Genomic DNA, 25800 nt, shown 5'->3' on the forward strand with positions numbered 1-25800 from the left:
AGGGCCGAAAGTCCCTTAGAATAAATAAAAAGTTTATTTTGAATGAGATATTTGAAATTAAAAATCACACTAAATTTTCTTTTAGCTTTTCACCCCTGTAACTTATTAAATTAAACATTATAGAAGTTCTAAGGGACTTCCGGCCCTCGCTAATAACGTAATCTTGCGTTCTGCGTTTAAATTTTTCAAAAATACTTATTAGTTTTCTCAGGATTCGAAAAAAATAAATCCCCACTTGAATAGCATTGCAGCCGAAAAAATGGTATTCCATAACGACTTTCCTCTACCTATCCCAGGCTTTACAACGACCTCTCCCCTCGTGTTTCTTATCTCTGTTTCGTTGTTTCCGTTTCTGTCGATGGTCATGACTTTGGTCTCTTGTATATTTATTTTTTTACCATATCTCATGTTTCTTATCTCTGTTTCGCGGTTTCGGCTTCTGTCGATGATCATGATTATTCGTAATTTGTTCCAGTTCTTCTGCTGAAAACGCCAATTGAAGTGCATCATCAGTATATCGTAGGTTTTTGATTTTTGTCCTGGAGGACGATTTTACGATTTTGGTTTCCGAAACGGTCAGTATGGGTACTCGGGAAGCTCTCTTTTGCATGCGAATACTCTTACAAAGGAGCATTGAGTTTAGGAAAAATATTTACGTATGCGTTATAGATTTCGAAAACGCCTGTGATAGAGAATCACATACATTAATATTTCAATGCTTGGACTTAGTTGGTCTGGACACATACTACATTAGATTGCTCAAAAATATTTACTACAATCAGACCGCTTGTATTAAGTTAGACCAAGAACCAAGACCAAGTCATCAAAGGATAGTCAACTTGAACTGTAACATATATATTGTAACATTGAATATAATGGGAGACATTACGCATCTCTGTCAAACTCCAGATTTAAATTTGAACTTTTTCAAAACCACGTTATTAACTCTTACACTATCGATATTATTAACATACAGTTCTTGTAATTAATAGATTATTATACATGTTCTGGCGTAAGCATTTCTCTAAGTATATGCCACATTTTATCCCATTTTACATTACATGTGTCCGTGTCCCTACCTGCGACGATTCCACATTTACCCAGGGCCGTAACTACCATTGGGGCAGTGCTCCGGGGCCCCCGTTTGGTTGGCCGTGCATAGATTGTAATGAGATCGAATAAACTTTTTAAAGTACTTTCAGTCAAGTTCTACTTCGAGTTGTCCGATTGTAATAAGTACACCGCATCTTAATGCTAAAAACTTCAATTACCGATTTTAACCTGTTTCATCTGCACCATTATAAAAAATTTTGTCTCAAAATCACTCCATGAAGTCACCTGCAGTCTTCGAAGTTCTGCATATGTTAGAATTTGTTTTTTTAAGATTTTAATGAAAGGTACCGGATGTCGTTTTCTAATATCCCCGTCAAATTGGATTCTGCTCTCATTATAGCTGTATACAATTACTTCCCGACGGTCTCCTCCTTTTTGACATTTTCCTATCTCCTTCAATTTTTCTTCAACTTTTTCCATATCGAATTTTAACGCATTCTCGAATTTTTCTTCCACCTTTGCAATTTTATGTATCTTCTCAGCAATGTGGTTTACCTCTTCTTGCATTTTCTCTAAATAAACCTTCATATTTTTCCAACTCCCAACGAAAAGTATCGTTCGTTGGGAGGCACTGAAGTCTTCATACCAATCTGAAAGATGTTCCTCGAAAGTGACTCTAAAACCTCTCAATCTCAGTCCAACACGCTGGACTGGAAGATTTGATGCAGTCAATACATTGAAATACAGATATTGCGATGTTTTGAAGTGCCTTTAAAGTCTAGTTCTGACAAGTTACAAAACAAATAAAGAGACGAATCAACATAACTGAAAGAAGAAACTAGAATTATTCAAATTTGTTTTGCTACTTGTTGTGCAAAATAAAATCCTTGAAATCCTCAACATAGTCTCGAAAGCACTGCAATCAAAATCTTTGGACCTTTTAACAGCTTACAGTTTACTTGAAGAGAGCCTCTTAAAAACTAACTAAAATGAGAGGATAATTTGAAGCCTTCTTTCAAGAGGCTTCAAATACGTGTCAACGTTGGGGAATCCCAGTAGGGTTCCCTCCAAAAATAATGCAGAAGACGTAAAAACATTTCGATGAACTGTGCGAAGATGAAACACTTCAAGATCCTAAGTCATGCTTTAGAGTAACCGTGCTTTATTCAATGATCGACACATTATGCCATCAGCAGACAGTCGCTTTCAAGGAATGAAAGCAGTGTTAAATACGTACCGAATTGTTCAACCTGATTTTATGTTGAATACAAACGAACAAGACCTTCAAAAAAAAAGCAATCAACTTCGTAAAACGTTTTCCAGATGAGAGATGGGGGGTTTACCCCACTTCCGCTGGGGGTAGCCCCGAGACCTCCCGGTGGGGGGCCCCCAGATCACGTTTGCCCTGGGGCCCCCAACATCGTATTTACGGCCCTGCCTTTACCTTATTCAACCTAAAATGTGTTAAATGAAAAATAAAAATCCATGAACATCCAGTATATTATATTCACAACTACTGAATAGAACATCCATATATTTACAGTAACATAAAGGTTAATATTAAGACGACATCGAAGTCAAGTAGTGACCATTTAATGGAGAATACCACACAACTTAGACAAACAATACATGTAAAGTAATGATTAAAACTAATATCATTAAATGAAAAGTATAAAAATTTTTAAATGTTTTCAACAAAACAGTTTTTCACGTATTGCACTTAATTTTCAAAACAATAATACCGAGGACGAAAAGATTTCTACTAATCTACCCAATATCCTTAATTTAACCCATGAAGGACTCGCGTTGCATTATGGCAACAATGTTGAGTTAGACAGAAACTGCTTCTGAATACAAAAGTTTTACTCCAATAACAGATGGCGCTAGTATTTTTTTGAAAAACTTTTTTTTTATTTAGCTAATGTCTCGACAACTAATGGCCATTGGCATGGTAGGCAATACAGTGAATTTTTGCAGTTAGGTATCTAGTGTCATGTGTAGTGTGTGTGTGTGTTGAGTAAGTGCCTTGTTACTTTGTAAAGTCGACGTCATTGTCTTTGCAAAGAGACGCTAATTGTATCCGAACGTCTGCGGTCCCTCATGTGAGTACCGATCCCACAAGGACAGAAACTACCTTCAATTATTAATTTATAATAAACGAAAAATTTCTGACCCTGGTGTGATTCGAACTCACGACCATTCGGACCTTTCGATCCAAAGGTGGGCGCTCTTACCACTGAGCCACAGAGGGGGGTTGAAAAAAAACTTCAAAACTGTATATTATGGTATATTTTGTGTGTTATACAAAATAAACTTCATAATATTAGTGTCTTATTTTTAAATAATTTTACTCTCAGTTCTAATCTAATGTCTTTGTTGCAGAGAATTATTATTTCTGTTGTTTGATCATTACTGTCTGTAACAGATCTTTTATTAAATATTTATTCCTTCACTTAAGTAGTAAGGCTTCTTAAAAAATACGCAACCTCGTCTTATACGAAAAAAACCCGGCTTTCAAATGTTTTTGGAAGTTTCTACTAGATTTTTCCATATTTCATCACCTTCCAAAGAAAAAAATGAAAGAGTATTAAGGCATGTTTAAAAAAATCTTCCAAAACGTGAAACACATCCGTCTACAAGTGTCTCTAGCCGTTCTTTTAGTAGTTGTCACTTTCTGACAACTAGTGTAGACGAAAAGAAGAAACACGCAGGGTAGATCTGTATATCGACTTTCCGAACAATTGACTGCATACTGAAGTAGGCAAAGGCTATAACGTACAATATCTTCAATATTTACTTTGACCTCTTTAGTTATATAGTGTGTTAATTCTTCTTCCTTTGGCATATTTTAAAATACCTGTATGTTTAAATTTACAATGGAGGACATATCTGACAAGGATTGCTGTTACCATATGGCAACATGTATTTTTTGACTTATTTGTGAGGGTAAAATCTTAAAATTATTTTTAGCAGTTTTTCTTTGCATATTTTATGTTATTAGAGCTCTTTGGCCATCAACAATTCTGTTCTTCATGGGTTAACCGGGTGATTGACATATTTATAGTTATTTTGATCCATTATAAGTAAAAAAACAATTATTGCCAAATACAATGATTAGAAAAATAGTCTACATTTGATCTACAATGCTTTCTGTTTACCAATTACTTATTAACTACAATAAAAATCGCATGTTGGAAATTTACTTCAGAACGAACACTCCTTACGTCAAAGGGTTTACACTATACTAGAATTAGCACCTTTACAACAAATTTCTGCACTGTTTTAATGATATATCTAAGGATTTTTATATCTAAACAATGATTTTATATCTATTACGAATGACTGTATTATATGTCCTAACCTACAATACGATAAAGTGAAAAATCATGAAGTCTTTTAGAAAATTCTTACTAAAGTACAACTTACAAAAGATAAACAAAGGTTTAAAGACATTATACAGGTGATGTAAAATAGGTAAAGTGATTTTAGTATCAAAGTCAAAGTATTATGCACTTACCGTACCTACAAGATGCATTTAATTTTGTGTTTGTAAAATTAAGCAAAGCCGACCCTGTGTGCGCAGGAGTCAAGTGTCATGTTTTATTTCTCCCTAACTTTTAATAGGGTTTTTCATCGATTGTCATTTGTTTCGAGCTTCTGTCATATGTTGTATAATCTGTGTATAATATTAATATACACGGATTATACGAGATATGACAGATGCTCGAAAAAGTGACTGTGAATGAAAAGCCCTACTAAATCATGTATATAACACAACATAATTCTTCACATTTAAAGGGTTTTTACCCAAAACATTTTGGTAGCTCAGACATGCTATTTTTTGTAAGTATGGTCTCTGATTTTTTAAACCTCTGTCAACTTATAGTACTAGTGAATCCAGTGGCACGTACCTACATAATGGAAAAAATATTAGATGGCGCTGGTACAAAAGACAGGCATTGTGGGATAACTCTGGATAAGAAATGCATGGCTGAAATTTTAATGGAGGTTAACCCTGACTTTGAAAAGTTAAGAGGACCAGGAGAAAAATAAGTTTGGTAAATTTATTTTGCATTTAAAGTATACACGATTAGATTTAAAATGGCCGTTTTTCATCACTTCTGTTTCACTTGATCATTTATCGGACAACACTACCACCAGGAACTGCAAGTTGTCTACATTTGGAGTAACTCAGTAATAAAAAACAGAATTCAATGAGATCTTTGTTATTTTTTGTCTAATAAAATCAAAAAACCAAATATTTTCAAATATTTGTAGATTTTGGTATTTGCAAATTCTGTAAGGTGTATATCCAAAGGAAGTGTACGGCAAACATAATTGTTTTCATATTATGAGGAAAATTAGAGTCGGTGCTCTACCTAAAATGGTACCTTTACACAAGGACATTACATACATTAGTTTCTTTATGTTATTTTTATTTGTTTCCTCTTCTATTACCTCTCATTGCCCCATTGCTATATATTACCCATTCATTGTTTTTGTGCTGTACGCTGTCATTACGAGCGTAGGCGCAAATATTTTACGGCTATCTCTACTTTTTCTTTCTTTACATGGGAAATTACGTATAGTAAAATTCTCACTGATATGGAGACTAGACTAGTTGAGAATAACATTGTCATCATTAACTTAGAGATGGCTTTTGAATGTTCTTGGATAACCGTTACTTGTTTAACACTTAAATTATTAATTCAGATAATTAATATGATTATTTTTTCACTAACTATGTATTCAGTGATTACAATAAATTATATACTATACAACAAAAACTAATACTCGACAAAAGAGAAAAAGTTATTTTTTAATAATATATTGATACTATGGAACACTTAGATAAATTTTGAGAACATCTTTAACAACAAAATACTTGAATCACAGAATATATCCTGGTGTATTCTCTGTTCACGTCTTAAATCAATTATTTATCAAATACACTATCAATATTATTTAATAAACAACTCAAAATATTCCTGAAGTCATGTCAAATATTTAGTAGCCTTATTTGTCACTGTCTTGTCACCACGTTCTGTTCGACTGAGTGCATTGTATGACCAATATTTTGTTCATTTTTTCAAATCCTGAAAAAACTAATAAATATTTTTGAAAAATTTAAACGCAGAATGAAAGACTACATTATTACCGAGGGTAGAAAGTCCCTTAGAGCAAACAAAAAGTTTCTTTTGAATGAGATATTTAAAATTAAAAATCACACTAAATTTTCTTTTCTTTTTCACCCCTGTAACTTATTAAAATAGACATTATAGAAGTTTTGAGGGACTTTCTACCCTCGGTAATAACGTAATCTTTCATTTTGCGTTAAAATTTTTCAAAAATACTTATTAGTTTTCTCAGGAGTCGAGAAAAATGAATGAATTTAAATAGCATTGGAGCCGAAATTTTGCGCCTATCCCCTTAAACAAAACCTATAAAATTCTATCAAGACAAATATGACGTGTAAAGAATACGCATGCGCACAATAAATGCAGAATTAATAATTAAATATACTTTCTAAAGCTTTTTATTTACATTAGCATCTAACAATAAGAATTAAGAATAACAAAAAAGTAAAAAATTCTAGTTAACAAAAACAAATACCTTATGAGAAACACAAAAAAAAGATTTCAATAATAATAAATTTTGTAAGAGGTACGAATGTATCAAGGTTAATGATCTAAAAGACTTCGCAAATAATAATAATACACTGTTGGAAGTCAAAGAAGTGAATATATGGCAGTTCATAACATGGAATTAAACGGAGATGACAGCAAATTTTAAGCCGGCAACACAAGGGCGGATCCAGGGAGGGGGCCATGCCCCCTCCGAGAATTAAAAAAAAATATATAAATTTAAATATTTGCAGTTCAAATGTTTTTAGTTTCAAACACATATATATGAGGATAAATATGTCTTCTTGACTAGAATTGAACAAAAGCAGTAAAGGTAGCTTCAAGAATGACATAGGATGTTTTGTAAATCAAAATGTTGATAATTTTACAGAGTGCCGATTGTTAGAACGATCTTGGCAGCCATTAAAATCGTGTAAATTTCCACATTCTGTACACATACAGAATTAAAAAGAAATGGAGCGTTACTTGGGTCACCAGCGCTTAGAACAAAGGAGTTGGTTGGTACTTTCGCATATTCAAAAGATATTGTTTTGTAAGTATGGCGTTTTATTTTTCTAATGAAAAATATGGTCACAATAAAGGGATGACAGCCCAAAAGCTTGTCACTAAACCTTTATCATCTTTCGCTAAACTCATGGACAAAGACGGAGGCATACAAACTCATGAAAAAACATCATACCACAAGAAATTCGTTCAGATTGGGCTGGATTTTCTACAGTTATCGCAACCCGCAAAAGTCAGTCATTAACCAGATAGACTCTCAGAGATCTAAAGAGATACAAGAAAATTGAGAAAGACTATGACCAAAAGTAAAGTCTATAGGGTTTTTAGGTCGACAAAATATTCCTCTAAAAGGCCATCGTGATAATGGCCTTCTGCTTCTGGACGAAGATGCTGGACCCACCAATGAGGGGAATTATTAAGGTTTAAAGTCGCATCAGGAGATAAGACTCTTAAACAACACCTATCCACAGCATCTTCCTGAGCAACATACATTAGTAGCACCATTCAAAATAAATTGATAACATGTGGAGAAATAATTGAACAAATTATGAATCAGAGTGCAAATTATTACTCTGTCATATTTGACGAAACGACCAACGACGTATCCCACATGGAACAGCTTTCTCTAAATTTGAGATACCTAAATACACAATAACAACATTCGTGAAGACTTTGTCAGGTTCATTGACGCTTATGAGATAATTAGTGAAAATCAAGGAAGAGGGGAAAAAGAAGGCTTGCCAGGAGAAGCATTGGAAAAAATAGTATTAAACTTATTGAAAGAACTGCACTTGGATCCGAAGAAATGTGTAGGAATCCGTACTGACTTTAATAACGTTAAGTTTTGAATGTCTTTCCCTCCACTCATTGGCCCTCAAAAGTGTGTGAAAAGTGACTTAAAACTCGCCATTAGTCTGTACTCGATTATAGTCTGTACGAGAGATAAAAATTGAAATATTTCTCAGCATTACTGATGTATATGTGGTATGTGCATGTCTTTGACTTCCAACCCTGCGTACAAGTGACGAAAAATTATAATTTTTGTGCGATTTCAAATTGGAAATGTTTTTAGGTTATGATACCTGTCAGTTACACGCATAGACATAATATACTACCTAGACTGCGCGCTGTAATCTAAAATTGTTCCCCCAGTGTGACAGAGAACAGTGTTTGTATTTAGGGTAGGCATCTCTAATCGGCGAGGTTTATTAAATCGGCGGTAGTGGGAAAGTCACGTGGTCGATAAAGCCAACGTCATTGGATAAATCTCGTCGATTAGAAAGAGATGCCTACCCTAAATACAAACAATTTTCTCTGTCGCACTGGGGGAATAACTTCTTCATTTGATGCCTATTCGTTTCGAATTTTGGCCTATCATTCTGGCTATAATTATTTTATTAAATGATGCTTTACATATATTAGTTTTTGTTGTGGAGAACCATTTCCTCAGGTTCTTTAACCATGATATTTTTCTTCTCCCAATTCCTCGTTTTCCGAATACTTTGCCTTGAAGGGTTACCTTCAGTAATCTGTATTTAGTGCCGTTTCTCATTATGTGTCCGAGATATTCTAACTTTCTCCTTTTAATCGTATACATCACCTCTCATTCTTTCCCCATTCTTCGTAGTACGGTCTCGTTGGTTATCTTGTCCGTCCATGATATCCTTAGGATTCGCCTGTATAGCTACATCTCGAATATTCAAGTTTTTTCTGCATCGCTTTAATGAGTGTCCAGGATTCAACTCCGTAGTATAATATTGAGAAGATATAACATCGTAGGAGCCTTACTTTTATCTCCAGATTAAGGTTGTGGCTTTTAAAGAGTTTGCCCATGTTGTTGAATGTACTCATTTCTTCTTTACGTGCCATCTCCGAGACGAAGGTTGGCAATCATCATTGCTATTCTAACTTTTGACACTACAACCCGAAAGAGTTCAGTTGAGCTATATCTAAACCATTCTCTGAGATTTCTAAATCTGGACATTTTGCTTCTACCTATGCTGCGCCTTCCTAGAATCTTTCCCTCATTATTAATTTTAGGAGTTCATATCTGTCACCACGTGTTATATGACCCAAATATTGTAGTTTTCTTATTTTGGTGGAATCCACTATCTCCCTGCTGTTCCCTATTCTTCTTAGTACTTCTTCATTGGTTATTCTGTCTGTCCAGGAGATTCTCAGCATTCTTCGATATGTCCACATTTCAAATGCTTCCAATCTATTGAGACATTGTTTATTAAGAGTCCATATCGCCACACCATACAAAAGAACAGAAAATACATAACACTTTAGTACTCGTTTTCTAAGATTTAGACTGAGGTCTCTACTACATAATATTTGTTTCATAGATTGAAGGCACTTCTAGCCTTTTCTATTCTAACTCTGATTTCTTTGGTATAATCGTTTGTTTCATTAATGTTTGTCCCTAAATAGTTATAATTCTGAACTCGTTCTATCGTCTTATTCTTTACGTGTAGATTGATGTTTCTAATATTTTTCTTTGATATAACCATGAATTTTGTTTTTTTATGTTTAGTGACAGACCAAATTATTCACTCGTTACAACCATCTTATCTACAATTCTTTGTAGATCTGTAATATTTTCTGCTATTAGTATTGTATCATCAGCATATCTAATCTCACATATGGGTAGGCCATTTATTTTTATGCCTGCTACTTCATCTTCTAATGCTTTTTTGAATATTTCCTCCGAGCATGCATTAAACAGTGATGACGACAAGACACATCCGTGTCTAACACCTCTTTTGATTTTATTAGTTTTTAAATTATTTATTCTTATGACAACTTCTTGTTCATAATACAGATTATTTATTATTCTTATATCCCGTGTGTCGATATTCTTTGTTCACAGTAGTTTTATTAGCGGATTATGTTTCACCCTATCGAATGCCTTTTTATAAGCTAGGAAGCAGACATAGATGTCCTGGTTTACATCTAAACATATCTGTATTAGCACATTTACTGCAAATAATGCCTCTCTGGTTCTCGAACATTTCTAAATCCGAACTGAGTTTGTCCAATGTCTTGTTCTAAATTTTTATATATTCTACGATGAATAATCTTTAGAAATACTTTTAGTGTGTGGTACATTAGACTGATGGTACGGTGTTCGCAACATTGTCTGGCGTTTCTCTTTTTCGGTATAGTCACGAATGTTGGTAGAAGCCATTCTTTATAGACGGAGAGGCAGCGCTGAAAAATCTCTTTGAATTTACTAAAGCTAAATTTTTCACAGTTGATTACTGTGATTGTGTAGAGAAACATACTGCGGTCGGTCAAGCGAAACGTAGAACAGGGGTTACTGAGAGGGTATCAAAGTTGCTTTCCTACGAAGGTAATTAAATCCATTTACTAAGGCTAAAAATCAGTACACACATTCTAAATTGAATATAAATAAAATTTATTATAGTCGGTCAGCTGTATGACGGGACAGAGCCGGTCGGTCGGCCCCAATGAATGTACAGGGTTATTCATTATATTTTGACCCCCTTGTAAACTGCTTTATTTACAGAATTAGAAAGAAATGTAAAATACAAAAGTAATTCGATTTTTAAATTATGATTTTTTGACATATATATCGTACTAGTGACGTCATCCATTTGGGCGTGATGACGTAATCGACTTACAGTACTCTATACAGTACTGTAAACATTAAGATCATTATTTATACAGGGTGTCCAAATTTTTTTTTTAATTACAGTGGAACCCCGATAAGTCGGCCCCCGATAACCCGGAAGTCCGGCTAACCCGGACCGATTTTCATCAGATAAACATTTTGATTTTCAATATTTTGTATTTTTCAATTTAATTGTGGCTTATTTCCAATCAAAATAGTTAATTATCAGACAATCCTTTCAACAATAAAAGTGTATGTAATATAATATTTGAGAGATAATGTGTCTAGACTCTCTGTGTCATGTACTTATGTGTGTAATTTGAACACGAGATTAAAAATTACTCATAGTACACGCCTCAGAAACAACAGCCAGCTGTCTGTAGTATCTATTCCTTTTTATTTCAAACTGTCAGCATTGTTTAGGAAAGACTATTTAAAAAATTCTTTTATAAACAATGGTCTTTAGTATTGTGTGTCTTGTATTGTTTGGGTTTGGTGTTTTTTTTAGAATTGTAATGAGTAGGTAATATGTACTGTGCATATTTATAAAAATATTTCATGTTATTTCAATTCTAACGGAGTTTATCTGTAAGTATACCGTATTTTATTAATTTTTACCATATTCTCCGGCTATCTCGGATTTTCGATAACCCGGATCGGTCGTGGTCCCGATTAATCCGAGTTATCGAGGTTCCACTGTATTAATTAAACAATTAATTTAATTAATTTTTTTGTACACCCTGTATAATTAATCATGTTAATGTTTATATTACTAAATAGATTTTTATATAGATTACATCAGATATAAAATTTTATCAGTTGTATAGGAAGTGTGTAAAAAATGTTCTCCTTGCTCAAGAATATCTCTATTTTTGATCATATTGAAAATTAATATAGAGAAAATATGTTGTAACCTTTTAAACATATACAGTGTGTCTGCGTATATGGGAAACTTTTTTAATATCAATTTTACGAAAAAAAGCTATTCTTTATAAAGTGCTCTACATAGTCTAAAACCAAAGACGCAATCATCAGATATCAAATTTTATCAACAGTATGCGCCGGACTCCACTTGCGATTTGTAGTCGCGCGATTGTTTTGTCACGAAGATTGAACACATTGTTTCAAATACAAGTCAATCCATTTGCGACTAAATAATCGGGGATTGACTTGTATTTGAAACAATGTATTCAATCTTCGCGACAAAACAATCACGCGACTAGAAAATCGCAAGTGGAGTCCGGCGCTAAACGAGGTATGTCAAAAAATATGAATTTCGCTCAAGAGTAAAGTGCCTTTATATTTCACAACATCGAAAATTGTCATTGAGAAAAATTGTTTATAATTAAAAATTATGTTATAATCTGCATTTACTCTTCTAATTGAAAAATTTTTTTTTGAAATTTTTTTTCTCAAATCACGGACACCCAACATCATTTTTATTTATGATAGCTTCGTTATTATTAATTTTACGAAAAAAAAAATATTCTTTACAAAACGTTCTGCATAGTCTAACAACTAAGATAAAATTATAAGATATTAAATTTTGTCAATTTTATACGAGGTATGTCAAAAAATATGAATTTCGCTGTAAAGTACCTTTAATTTTCACAATATTGAAATGTTATTATAAAAAGTTGTTCAGAATTAAAAACTATGTTTCAGTATGAAATTGCATCCTTCTAGTTGAAATATTGTGAACTATAAATAGGTCTGGATCCCGCGTATGAAAAAAAAGTTGATTAATAGCAAGCTGAAAATTTGTTAATAGTTTAAGGGTGTCTAGTCGGATAAACTTTGATATATGGGAACACTGGAACAGGGGCAGTTTTAATTGTGGAACAGGTTAAAAATTTGGAACGGTCAGACCACGAAAACGGCACATTTATTTTGTCCGACAGAACAGACTTAAACTCTCCGAACAGACATTAAACTCTCATGCAAAAATCAGACTGCTATTTATCACCTGTCATTTGACATATTCTACATGTTAGACTCATTAAAACGCCCATTTGGTGATAAATAGCAGTCTGATTTTTGCATGAGAGTTTAATCTCTGTTCGGAGAGTTTAAGTCTGTTCTGTCGGACAAAATACATGTGCCGTTTTCGTGGTTTGACCGTTCCAAATTTTTAACCTGTTCCACAATTAAAACTTTCCCTGTTCCAGTGTTCCCATATATCAAAGTTTGTCCGACTAGACACCCTTAAGCTATTAACAAATTTTCAGCTTGCTATTAATCAACTTTTTTTTTCATACGCGGGATCCAGACCTAAAAGGTATTTTACTATTGAGCGAAATTCATATTTTTTGACATGCCTCGTATAAAATTGAAAAAAAAATGATATCTTATGATTGCATCTTAGTTTTTTGACTATTCAGACATTTTTATAAAGAATAACTTTTTTTCGCAAAATTAATAATAACGGTGTTATCTTAAATAAAAATGATGTTGGGTATCCGTAATTTGAGGAAAATTTTCAATTTTTTTTTCAATTAGAAGAGTGTAAATACATATTATAAAATAATTTTTAATTACAAACAACTTTTCTTAATAACAATTTTTGATATGAAATATAAAGGCACTTTACTCTTCAGCAAAATTCATATTTTTGGACATACCTCGTATATGATTGATAAAATTTGATATCTGATGATTGCATCTTAGGTTTTAGACTATGCAGAGCACTTTATGAAGAATAACTTTTTTTCGTAAAATTGATATTAAAAAAGTTTCCCATATGGTTTTAAGTTACGCAGACATACTGTATCATATCGGCATCAAAATCTATCGTTTAAAAAATGTTTTAGCTGTGACTATACAATTGACCTTTTTGGACAAAAGCATCCGCCTATATCTTTTTCACAAAGAATTCGACTACTTGTTGGATAGTCTTGATGATAGAGGTCCACCAGAATGTTCCTCATCCCTTTGGTAACTGACAAGCATTCATCTCGATGAAATAAAACTTTACTCAAAACAGGTACACGTATGTTTACTTCTACAAATAATGTTTAACGTTCACAACTTATCAACTAAAACCTAGAACTGAATATATTAACTCTATGATTAAAATAAAAATATACATTATAATACAATTAATATTATCACAAATTTCTTTCAAATGTTTCATGAGCCACTAGTCTAGCTGGCAGCTATAAAAGTGTATGTAAAATATAGCAAGAAATTCGAAGCACGAAAAATCCTTACTAAAAAGCTTATTTTTTGAATAAATTGAAGCCGTAAATATTTTTGGATAGGTCTATCATGGAACGGTATATGGTCCGGGAAATATACAGCGTGTACTTGTCTTCACGAAGCCTACTAGCAAAGAAAATAAGAATAAAAATTGCTTTGACAGAAATAAGTAAACTGTTCGTAGCTACAAATAATTACGAACAAAAATTGCATAGAAAAATTAAGGGTGTTCATATTGGAAAAATATTCTGTCCTCCCATTCCCTTTTTTCCTTTTCTACCTCATAGAGGGCACGAAAATGTCTTTTTTAATACAAAAATCGTTCAGTTTCTGCATCGAAATGTAACAATGGATGAAATACGTATCCACCACTTCTTTAACCTACAGATTTATTTCGCATCCACAGCATTATTCAGATCTAACCCTCGGCAACTGTTTACAGACCTCACAAGAATGCTCCAGATAAGGAAATTTGGAAATACTTGGGACGTATTTGACCCAACCAAAAAGTTGACAAATAAAGCACTAATATCAACCCCAGAAGAAGTTTATGTGGACGAATAAAATCCAATTTTACCTAAAAATTCTTGGTCTATTAGCTAGGACCGGAATGCCTTTCCCTTTTACCTTTTCTAAGGGCAATTTTTTTGTTTTTGTTTATGTTGCACAAACGCAACATACTCATAAACTCCAAAAGAATGTTGTATGTAGAGATATTTAGAGAGAGAAACGAAAGAGAAGAACTTAGAGGGTGGAATGTGGAATACAAAAGTTGACAAATAAAACCTTGGAATCAACCCGAGAAGGAGAATATGTGAACCAATAAGATCCAACGTTACCTAAAATTTCTTGGTCTATTAGCTAGGACCGGAATCCAGACTCTTTTATATTTTTTAGTGGTAGAATTCTGTGTTTTTGTTTATTAGTGTGTTGCATAAACGCAACATACTCATACCAAAAGAATGTTTCAGGTAGAGATATTTTGAGAGATAAACGAAAGAGAAGAACTTGGGGCGTATTTTGAGACGTATTTTTGTTTATGCGGGTGTTGCACAAACGCAACACACTCAATAAATCCAACAGAATGTTCCAGGTCTATATTATATTTTGAGAGAGAAACGGATGAGCAGAACTGGGGGCATATTTTGAGACCTAACACAAAAGTCGAGAAACAAAGCGTTGAAATCAAGCTGAGAAAGAGAGTATGGGATCAAATAAGATCCAATTTTACTTATAAATTCTTTTTTATTATCTAGGACCGGCATTTATTGGCTAAAATGATAATTAGGAGAAGAAAAAAGGAAAAAAACTAATTTCTTTGAGCCTGTGCACCCTTTACATATCAGTAAAGATAAAAGATATTTGACAATATCTCACTTTTAAGCTTCAGGCGTTAGTAATAGAATTAAAAATTGACTTTTCTATACTTTTCACGATTGAAAAATATCAATAGATGACTGGTTTATTCATACGATGCAAATATCTATGAATATTTATTTCCCTGATGTATATTTGTAGCTCAGGAACAGCTTTAAGCGATTTTATGGGAATCATAACACAGGTATAAAATTAAAAACTTCTATAAATATATTAACGTTTCTGCTTTCGAAGTCACACAGGAAAAAGATTTTTAAACGTTTTTTCCCGTCCACATGACTAATCTGAGATAAGATCTGTTATACAGAACAAGCCAAATAAGAACGGGACATAAGCAGTTATATAGAAACAGATCCATGTTTTCCTATTATACTGTCTAATATCCCCAAAAATGCCTAAAACTGATATGCTACAAGATAAAGGGCTTTGGAAGAATATTCGGAAAGAGCATTATGAATGACAATTATCAAATATCAAAAGGAGTCAAGTTTTGAGATTTTTAAAAACTGCGTCATCTACTTATCATTTTTCGAAACTAAGAAGACTAAAAGTATTTCAATCAATACTTATAAACTGGTAAAACACTGGTAAATATATTTTTGTAGTAGTCATTAATCAGTACGTGTCTAGTACTGTTCCTACTAAACGTTTTGTTTATTTTTTATATTTCCCGATAAACTATTCTATATTATAAACTTGGCAACAATATCATGTATATAGAATACCAAAATCTACGAAATAAAACAACTGAACTATAATTTTACATAACTTTTTCATCGGCCTTCTGCTATATAAGTGTTCAAAACACTTCTGAAAGCTATAGACTGGCTTGCACTTGTTGCGCATCTTCGGGAGTAGGATTTACGTTGGCGCTGATTGTGGTCACGTGGTTTCCAATGCTTAGTGCAGCTACTTTGGCACGCTGATAGGCGCTTAGAGTATTTTGGCCCAAAAACCTGCAATAACACAATAACACATTTACACTCGAATGTTTACTGCATCATATAGAGTGGACCAAAAGTCTGGAAACGTTTAACCTTCGGATGACCAAGGGGGTAAATTTGGACCCCAGCGTATGTTTTTCTTTAATAACTAATAATTTTCATATTTTAACTTATTACTTTTGCATTTGACTTAATATCATTCTAGATATCCTCATATTTTAAAATAAAAAAAAATCCCTATATTTTACGAATAAAAAATATATTCTGAAGTTGATGTTTAGTAAAATACCGTCTATTATCAAAATCTATTTTTAGACTGTGGTGCCTGTTATGTACGAATCATGACATTCCTGTCTGCTACAGTCAGTCATTATTATTATTATTTCCTGGCGTATATTATTATAGTTTCTTAGTATTTTGTGTACATATAAGATATGGCCCGTAAATATCTTACTGAGGCTGAGTTACAGGAAATTGTTGCTGCTAGCGATTTTTATGATGATAAACAAGATGAAATAGTATCAGAAAACGAGCATGTATTGTTAGATGAAGATTTAAATGCTGAAAACATTCATTCCAGGTCATTTTTGACCTGGGGTCATTTTTTACCCCCGTTGGTCATCCGTGTAACAAAAAAAGGTTGGTCATCGGAAGGTTAATTACCTCTTAAATGGATAGTGTGTGTACCGGGTGTCCCAATAAGAATGGCTCTCGGCCATATCTCAGGAACAGTTTATAGTACAGCTTTGGGAAAAAAAATTTATAACAAAAGTTGCCTCGGGAAAAGCCTGGAAATTATTTTTATAATTGTGGGTCCACCGTTAGAGGGCGTAATTGAATGTCGAAAATTAAAAAATCTAAATTTTACAAAATTTTCCTGAAGAAGAGGCACTGGAAATCCCATTATCGTATTCTTCATAAAATTCAGCGCATATTTGATTTCACAAGTTTAAGTCTACCTTTGCAAATAAAAGGTGGGGATGAGTGAGAACCTTGTCATAAAAAATAGCTGTAAGTCCGGTTCTGCTAAATCGAATTTTGCAAACTTGGTCTTGTTGAAAACAGATCTTTTTCATCAATGTAAGAGGTATAATTTCGAATCAGCATAATAAGTAATATGCCAGCTAGGAGACGTTATTTAATTTTTTGTAGGCATAGGCATTTTTAATCCTGTATTATAAAATTAGATTAAATTAGCAATAGAATAGCGAAAACCGCATGTCGATACCTTTTTTCTATCTCGAGATATCTTCAGAAACGTGTAAATTTGAAATATAACTGTTACTGTCACCGGTAAAATAAGTTAAGGAAAAGTAGTGTGCGATGGAAAAAACACAGAAACATTTTTCAGATGTCAACGTATATAAATATAATTAATTAAAACAATAACACAAACAATACTATAAAATACAACAAAGAAATGAAAATAACTACTTAGTGACGAATTAAATGTTCAAATTGTTGCCCATCATTTTCGATGCAATCGTTTACTACGCTACTCGAGAACACATGATCCAGAGAATACGAAACGCCATTCAAAGCATTTCGCGAGCAGAAATTGAAACTGCTGTTCAATCTACTCTTGAAAGAGTAAATGCGTGCATCGCAAATGAAAGGCAACAATTTGAACATTTAGGTCGTCACTAAATAGTTGTTTTTATTTCTTTGTTATACTTTATAGTGTTGTTTATCTTATTGTTGTTTTAATTAACAGGGTTTTTCAACGCTTCTCATTTGTTTCGAGCCTCTGTCATGTGTTGTATAATCCGTATATACTTAATATTAATATACGACATATGACGGAGGCTCGAAACAAATGATAAGCATTGAAAAGCCCTATTACAAACGTTGACATCTGGAAAATGTTTCTTTGTTTTTTCCATAGCACACTACTTTTTCTTAACTTCGTTTAAATATACACGTTTCTGAAGATAGCTCGAGATAGAAAAAAGGTATCAACATGTGGTTTCGCTATTCTATTGCTAATTTAATTTAATTTTATATTACACGATTAAAAATGCGTACTTAGTATTTAATATTTTCCAAAGAAAACTAGATTTCTGAAAAAAATGAAATAACGCCTCCTAGCTGGCATACCACTTATTAGACTGGTTCGAAATTATAACTCTTACATTGATGAAAAAGATCTGTTTTCAACAAGACCAAGTTTGCAAAATTCGATTTAGCAGAACCGGACTTACAGCTATTGTTTCATAACAAGGTTCCCACTCACCCCCACCTATTACATATTTGCAAAGGTAGAATTAAATTTGTGAAAGCAAATATGCGCAGAATTTTATGCAGAATACGATGATCGAATTTCCAGTGCCCCTTCATTAGGAAAATTTTGTAAAATTTAGATTTTTTAATTTTTGATATTCAATTACGCCCTCTAGCGGTGGACCCACAATTATGAAAATAATTTCCAGGCTTTTCCTGAGACAACTTTTGTTATAAAATTTTTTTTCTCAAAGCTGTACTATAAACGGTTCCTGAGATATGGCCGAGAGCCATTCTTATTGGGCCACCCGGTACAATAGAAGCATGTACATACCTGAAATTGTTAACATAACTTCAGAGTTTTGTGGACTGTATTAGGTTATTGGAACAATGTAGATTTAGAGAGGGGCTATGATATAGTCCAATTCTTTTAATTATAGTGTTTAAATTTAGTGGTACATAATTTAAATCAACATGTTTCTATGCTTTTGTTTTATATTTTTAAGATGTTCCTGACTGCATGACATCGAAAATATTGTTGAACTGGAATTGAAATAAAGGTACAATATACAGAGTGTTGTATTTAAAAACATAAAGTGACTAATGATATCAGAAAAATGGTAAACGTGGCAACACTGCAAGTATCAAATTTGAAATCTCCATATTGCAGAATAGGCATATCCCGGTGTTTGTACAATTCGGGCCATCCATTTTAGAGATAATTAGTAGTGATGTTGAAAAAGTAACTATTCGTTACAAAGTACTCGTTACTTACAAAGTAACGATTACTATACAGAGAGGCAAATCGTTACTTTGATTACTCTGATTACTTCGTACCAATCGTATCAAAGCTAGTAACGACTATTGTATCTACATACTTTGATTACTCTGATTAATTCGTTACTTCGTACCAATCGTATCAGAGCGAGTACTTACTTTACTTACTTACTTAGTCCTAAGCCTTTCTACCTTTAGGTGTAAGGCTGGTGGAGTTGAGTTTGGCATTGTAGTCTCCATGCTTTCCGATCTTGCGTTAGGTTTCTTGCACTTTCCAATGTCAATCCCTTCTTCTCGACTTCTTTCCTGATTTCATCTACCCACATAACTCTTGGTCTTCCTCTTTTGTTTTTCCCCTGCACTCTCGTTTCGAACACTCGTTTTGTAAGCCTCTCGTTCGACATTCTACACACGTGCCCGAACCATCTTAGTTGTCCCTCCACTATTTTTTCATTGATTGGTTCCAGTTTTAGGTTTTGTCTAATTGTTTCGTTTCGTATTTTGTCTGTCCTCTTTCTGTTTGCTATTTTCCTCAGGAATCTCATTTCCATAGCATTGACTCTGGATTTTTGTCTCCCCGTCAATGTCCATGTCTCGCTGCTATACATGATTGTTGGTCTAACTACTGATTTAACGACTGCCGTTTTTACTTTCTCCGGTATCTCTTTTTTCCCCAAAAATGTTCGTTTTCATAGCGTTAAATAAGCTTCCTGTTCGTCCCATTCTCTCGTTTATTTCCATGTCTTGTTTACCATTTGCTTCGATTATTACTCCTAGGTATTTAAAATATTCCACTTGCTCTAGTTGTTTCCCGTCTAATTCTATTGCGTGTGTATTCCTCGTATTTGAAATTATCATTGTTTTTGTTTTCTCTGTATTAATTTTCATATTTATGTTTGATAGTTCTTCTTCTAGAATTTCAAGATTGTTCTGTAAGTCTTCTCTGGTTTCTGCTATCAATACCATGTCGTCTGCAAATAGTAGCTCCGATAGTTGAGTCCGTTTCATTTGTCAGTATCCTAATGTTAGTTTTTCATTCTTCTCTTGGCTTTCTTTATCGCTTCATCCAGTATCACTGAGATCAGAGCGAGTAACGACTATTATATCTACTTTGATAACTTCGTACCAATCGTACTATTGTATCTACTTTGATTACTTTGATTACTCTGATTACTTCGTACTTCGTGAAGGTCGTTATTTATATCAGAATACCTATACAAAATACCTACCTACTGAGAAATACGATTCTCGATATGATTACCGGTACTGAAATGCAAAGTTAACAAAAGTAATCATAGTAATCAAAGTAACGAATACTGTAAATGATTACTTTATACAAAAGTAACGATTTGTAACGAATCCTCGAAAGTAACTATAATCAACATCACTAATAATTAGGCGTTTTCAGATTTTGGTCCACTCTGTAGAACACTTTCCTGGATTTTAAAAGACCGTTTGATAAGGTCCATAAGGTCCTGTATACGAACATAACAGAAAAGCGTAAGTATAGTAAATTCATAGTATTCATCTCACCTGATACAGACGTAGATTACCATCAGTGCCAGGCTGGCGCTGACCATTCTTATGTACGGATTTGCATACAACTGAATTGAGATCCAAGCTCCGGCGACGGCAAGACACATGCATGTTACGATGAAGGCAGTACTTCCCCAGTGTTGTGCAGTAAAACCTTTGTCCCATTTCACCTCGCTGCTCTTAAGAATGTCGTATTCGTAATTGCAAACTTTGCATTTTAAAGGTTCGTTACTGGAGGAAGAGCTTTCCATTAACCATCTGAAAAATAAACTGTCATGTAATATCGATCCATCACAAAAAATTCTACCCTGATTATTTCATTGATAAAGATTCTGACCAATAGAAACCTACAAGAATAAAAATTACGGCGATTATTTTTTATAGATCTAGAAACAACATAGATCAACATATATACAATAGACTACATAGACAACTTGGAGTAGCCATCAAAGCTGCAAACAACGAAACCTTCGAACATTACATTACAAACCTTACAGCAAATGGTCAGACGCTATGGAAGGCGACTAAGAAGCTCAAAAAACCATACACAACAACTATTCCTCCCCTCCATAAACCAAATGGTGAATGGGCTCGTTCCAACAAAGAAAAAGCGGACGTCTTTGCTGAACATCTTACAAGTGTATTTCAAACCGAGCCACCAGACCCTGATGAAGAAGTGGAAGAACTAATTAGCGCAGCATGTCAAATGTCCTTTCCAATCAAAAGTTTTACTCCTATAGAAGTCAAGAAAGAAATAACTAAACTCAACTCACGAAAGGCTCCAGGTTATGACTTAATCTCGGCACAAGTACTAAAACAACTTCCTCGTAAGGCCATTATTATGCTCACAGTAATATTTAATCGCATGATAAGTTTATCATACTTTCCAAAAATATGGAAATTTGCAAAAATCATAATGATCCTTAAGCCAGGCAAAGTGCCCAATGAAGTAACATCTTATCGACCCATCAGCCTACTCCCAATCGTTAGCAAAGTTTTTGAAAGATTGCTGCTACAAAGAATATACGCAGATCATGAATTCCTAACATTACTACCAGAACATCAGTTTGGTTTTCGGGAAAATCACTCTACTACACAACAAATCCATCGAATAGTAAATGAAATATCAAAAACTCTCGAAGAAAAGAAATACTACAACGCTGTATTCCTAGATATCTCACAAGCGTTTGACAAAGTTTGGCACAGAGGTCTGCTTTACAAAGTAAAATTAGCACTATCTAGTAACTATTTCCTCCTAATCAAATCCTACTTATCAAATAGATATTTCTCGGTAAAATTCAAAGACCAACAATCCAGCCTCTGTCCTATTAACTCCGGAGTTCCGCAAGGTAGTGTTCTCGGGCCGCTGCTGTTCTCACTCTACACAGCCGATATACCAGAGTCTCATAATACTACGATCGCTTCCTTTGCTGATGACGTAGCAATACTAGCTGTAAATGAAGATCACATACAAGCCTCACAAGACCTGCAACACCATCTGGACATACTCAGTGAATGGTACACAAAATGGCGAACAAAAGTAAATAAAACAAAATCATCTCAAATAATGTTTACCAACCGCCACAACACATGCCCACCTGTAAGAATAGAAAATGTACGAATACCAACAGTAACAGACGCTAAATACCTTGGCCTCCATCTTGACCAACGTCTTACTTGGAAAAAACATATCCAGACCAAAAGAAGACAACTAGACTTGAAATTCCGGCAAATGTATTGGCTCCTTGGACGCAGATCAAAACTCAACATCCAAAACAAAATTCTTCTGTACAAAGCAATACTCAAACCTATTTGGTACTACGGACTACACCTCTGGGGCTGTGCAAAGTCAACATCACTGAATATCATCCAACGATTTCAGTCTAAAGTTCTAAGATCAATAGTAGATGCACCATGGTACGTAACTAATCAAACACTTCACGAAGACTTAAATATACCTTTCATCAGAGAAGAAATCCATCGAGCCACGGAGTCACAAAATGAGTGTACCATTCACCATGACAATGAGTTAGTAAGGGAATTATTCCATAATGGCCCTGCCACAAGGAGACTAGATAGAACCTGGCCTCAGGACCTATTTTAAAACTTAAACATAAATAGAATAAGATGAGACATCATTGGAAGTATCTTCTTCATGTCCAAAAACATGGAACAAATTTACTTAATACTCTTTTAATTATGTAGATTGTAAATAAACATAATTACATAAAAAAAGATTATTTTTTAATGATTTTAACTTCCAATCGTGTAGTAAGATTTTTCATCACATGTTTAATTCTGTCCAACCAGATTATTATTACAGCGGTAATTTTCTACTGTACATTATGACAGTGAGAATAATTTTAAGTAGATTGTTCCTGTTTAATTCCAACCAGTTTCCTAGTTTTGACAACTGTCACATTTAAGAAAATATCCATAATATACTTTTAGTTCTGGATCAAATGTCAAATTGTCACGAGTTGTCGAGTTTACTTCGGTAAGATTATTTCATGAATAAAACTGTATTTATAAATAATTTTAACTAATACTTTATTAATATCTTCGTGTAAATATTTGCTAAACTGTGCTGTTCACTTTGATAAGTTGAAAAATGTGTGTCACATTAATTGGGATTAATGTCACTGAATGTTTTTATACAAAGACTTGAAATTTAAATGTAAGTATTAAAAAATAACCTTACGAATATCACACGACCGTAAGAATAAATAAGAAAATAATGCTCCAATTTTCTTTCTTAAACTTGTTTCCAATCGGCAATAGTCACTCGAGCCCTCCGGGCTCTCGTGTCTATTGTCAGGAAACAAGTTTTCGAAAAATTGTCGCATTATTGTCAATTTATTTTCACTCTCTTGTGATATTAATGCTCTTACCTTCGAAGACATTCGTGATGAACACTCGACACGTCGCCAGTGCAGTCGCACGGCTGTATCAGGGGCTCGGTCTTATCGGCGTCGTAGCATATCCAGCATTCCCGTCTATCCAGAAACGCTTCGTCGTCGGTGTCAGTCTTAACATTTTGATCGGTAACGTTTTCGTTCCTCGATTGGTCTATTTTGGCTAAAAGTTTGCTCGGATTCAGTATCCATAGCTCGGAGGGTTGCATGCAGTTCCACAATACTGCTGGAAACCATAGAGCGACGCCTATTTCCACCACTCTAAAGATTATGTTGTGCAGGTTTCTGGAGTTTATTGGCACCTGTAACGGAATGATGTTAACAAGATAGTGCAAGAGATCCAAACGAATGATAAAACCGAAAAAGTACTATTATACTCGATTTGGAAATGCATAATTGCTCATTTTTAGACATTTTTATTGAATAATTTCACTAAAGAAATAATAAAAATGTGGAAGCAGTACTTTGAAGGACTAACAGAACGGAAACAATATAAACAAGAAATAAGAGAGGAATACATGATCGAAAATAGAAAGGAAATTCAACAAATAACAATACAAAAGACGAAGTTACGGAAGCCATTGATAAATTAAAATTGGGAAAATCTCCAAGCCAAGATGAAATCACAGCTGAAATGTTAAAATACATGAGTGAAAATTCAAAAGAAAAATTCCGAGGCCCACACGAAATAATCACGGTAAAAAAACCATCGGATTGAAAAACAGATATAATAGTAATACTGTTTAAGAAAGGAGGCGCAAGAAATTGTGAAAATTATAGGGGTATTACCATAGATTATCAGAACATGTGGTATTACACTGACATGCGTTCCTGCTAAAATATTTAATAGAACAACTGAAAAAAGGCTACGGGGAAAACTAGAAATACAATTAGAAGAATCTCAACACGGATTCAGAAAGGGAAGGAATACCCAAGATCTGATTTTTATATTGAGACAAATAGGAGAAAAACTATGAATTGATGAAAGACAAACAGATCCACATAAGCTTTATTGATTTGAAAAAGCTTTTGATAGAATAAGAAAGGAAGATATATATGGACATGTTTGAAGCAAAATGGAATAGAAACGGATATGATAGAAGATAGGTGTAAAACAAGGCTGCGTACTATCTCTTCTACATGGTACTTGATGACGCATTAAAGCAATGTAAGGAGAAAAGTAAAAACATGATATTGGGGAAATGGAAAATGAATAATACAGACATACAAGAATTACTATTTGCAGATGATATGGTACTGGTAGTTAATTCAGAAAAGAAACTGCAACAAATAATGAGCATGGAAATAAACACAGACAAAAGCAAAACAATCGTAATGTTAACTACGAAAAAAGTAATAAAAATTAAGGTAGAAGGACAAGTATTATAACAAGTCAATAGCTACAACAACTACTTAGGTACAATTATTGAGGAAGATGGGAAAATAGACAAAGAAATAAACCATAAAATAGGAAAGGTAGCGACAATTTACAATACATTAAGAAATGCGTTCTTTGGAAAGAAAAAGATACCCAAAGAAGTAAAAGCACAAATGTACCCAAAAGTGTTAAGGCCTTCAATCGTCTTATGGGAGTGAGTCGTGGACGCTAACAAAGAATAATAAAAGAAAAATTAAAACTACAGAAAGGAGATTCCTAAGAAAAATAGGTGTCACAAGAAGAGATAAAATAAGAAATGATACTATAACTCAAATCTCTAAATTAAAACCTGTCGAGACAATTATAGGGGAAAGACAGCTAGGATGGTTAGGCCACATCCATAAAATGAACGACGGAAGAACAAAAAAAGTATATGAAGTCAGAGTACAAGGTAAAAACAAAGTAGGCCGCACAAGAATGAGATGGGAAGAACAAGTCAGACAGGAAGCAAAGAAGATAGGACTGCAATGGAATGCGTCTTTAGCCCAAAATAGAACATTATGGAAAAAAAGTATTAGAGAAGCACCGCAAGAGTAAATGTATAGACAGAAAAATT

The 25800-nt window shown here is 33.7% G+C and overlaps 1 protein-coding gene across 1 annotated transcript in view; it reads right to left on the minus strand.

Annotated features, from left to right (window-relative positions):
* Positions 1 to 2535: 2535 nt before the first annotated feature.
* The window catches only part of LOC114324557 (uncharacterized), a 57476-nt gene continuing 34211 nt past the window's right edge, over positions 2536 to 25800 (minus strand). The window contains exons 8-10 of the mRNA XM_028272417.2: positions 23783 to 24108; positions 20889 to 21149; positions 2536 to 16370 (exon numbers count right to left, since the gene is read on the minus strand). Of these exons, the coding sequence (XP_028128218.1) occupies positions 16232 to 16370; positions 20889 to 21149; positions 23783 to 24108 (726 nt within the window). The 3' untranslated portion in view covers positions 2536 to 16231. The remainder of the gene's footprint in view (positions 16371 to 20888; positions 21150 to 23782; positions 24109 to 25800) is intronic.

Source organism: Diabrotica virgifera, chromosome 8, assembly GCF_917563875.1.
Source record: "Diabrotica virgifera virgifera chromosome 8, PGI_DIABVI_V3a".
NCBI classification, from domain to species: Eukaryota; Metazoa; Arthropoda; class Insecta; order Coleoptera; family Chrysomelidae; genus Diabrotica; species Diabrotica virgifera.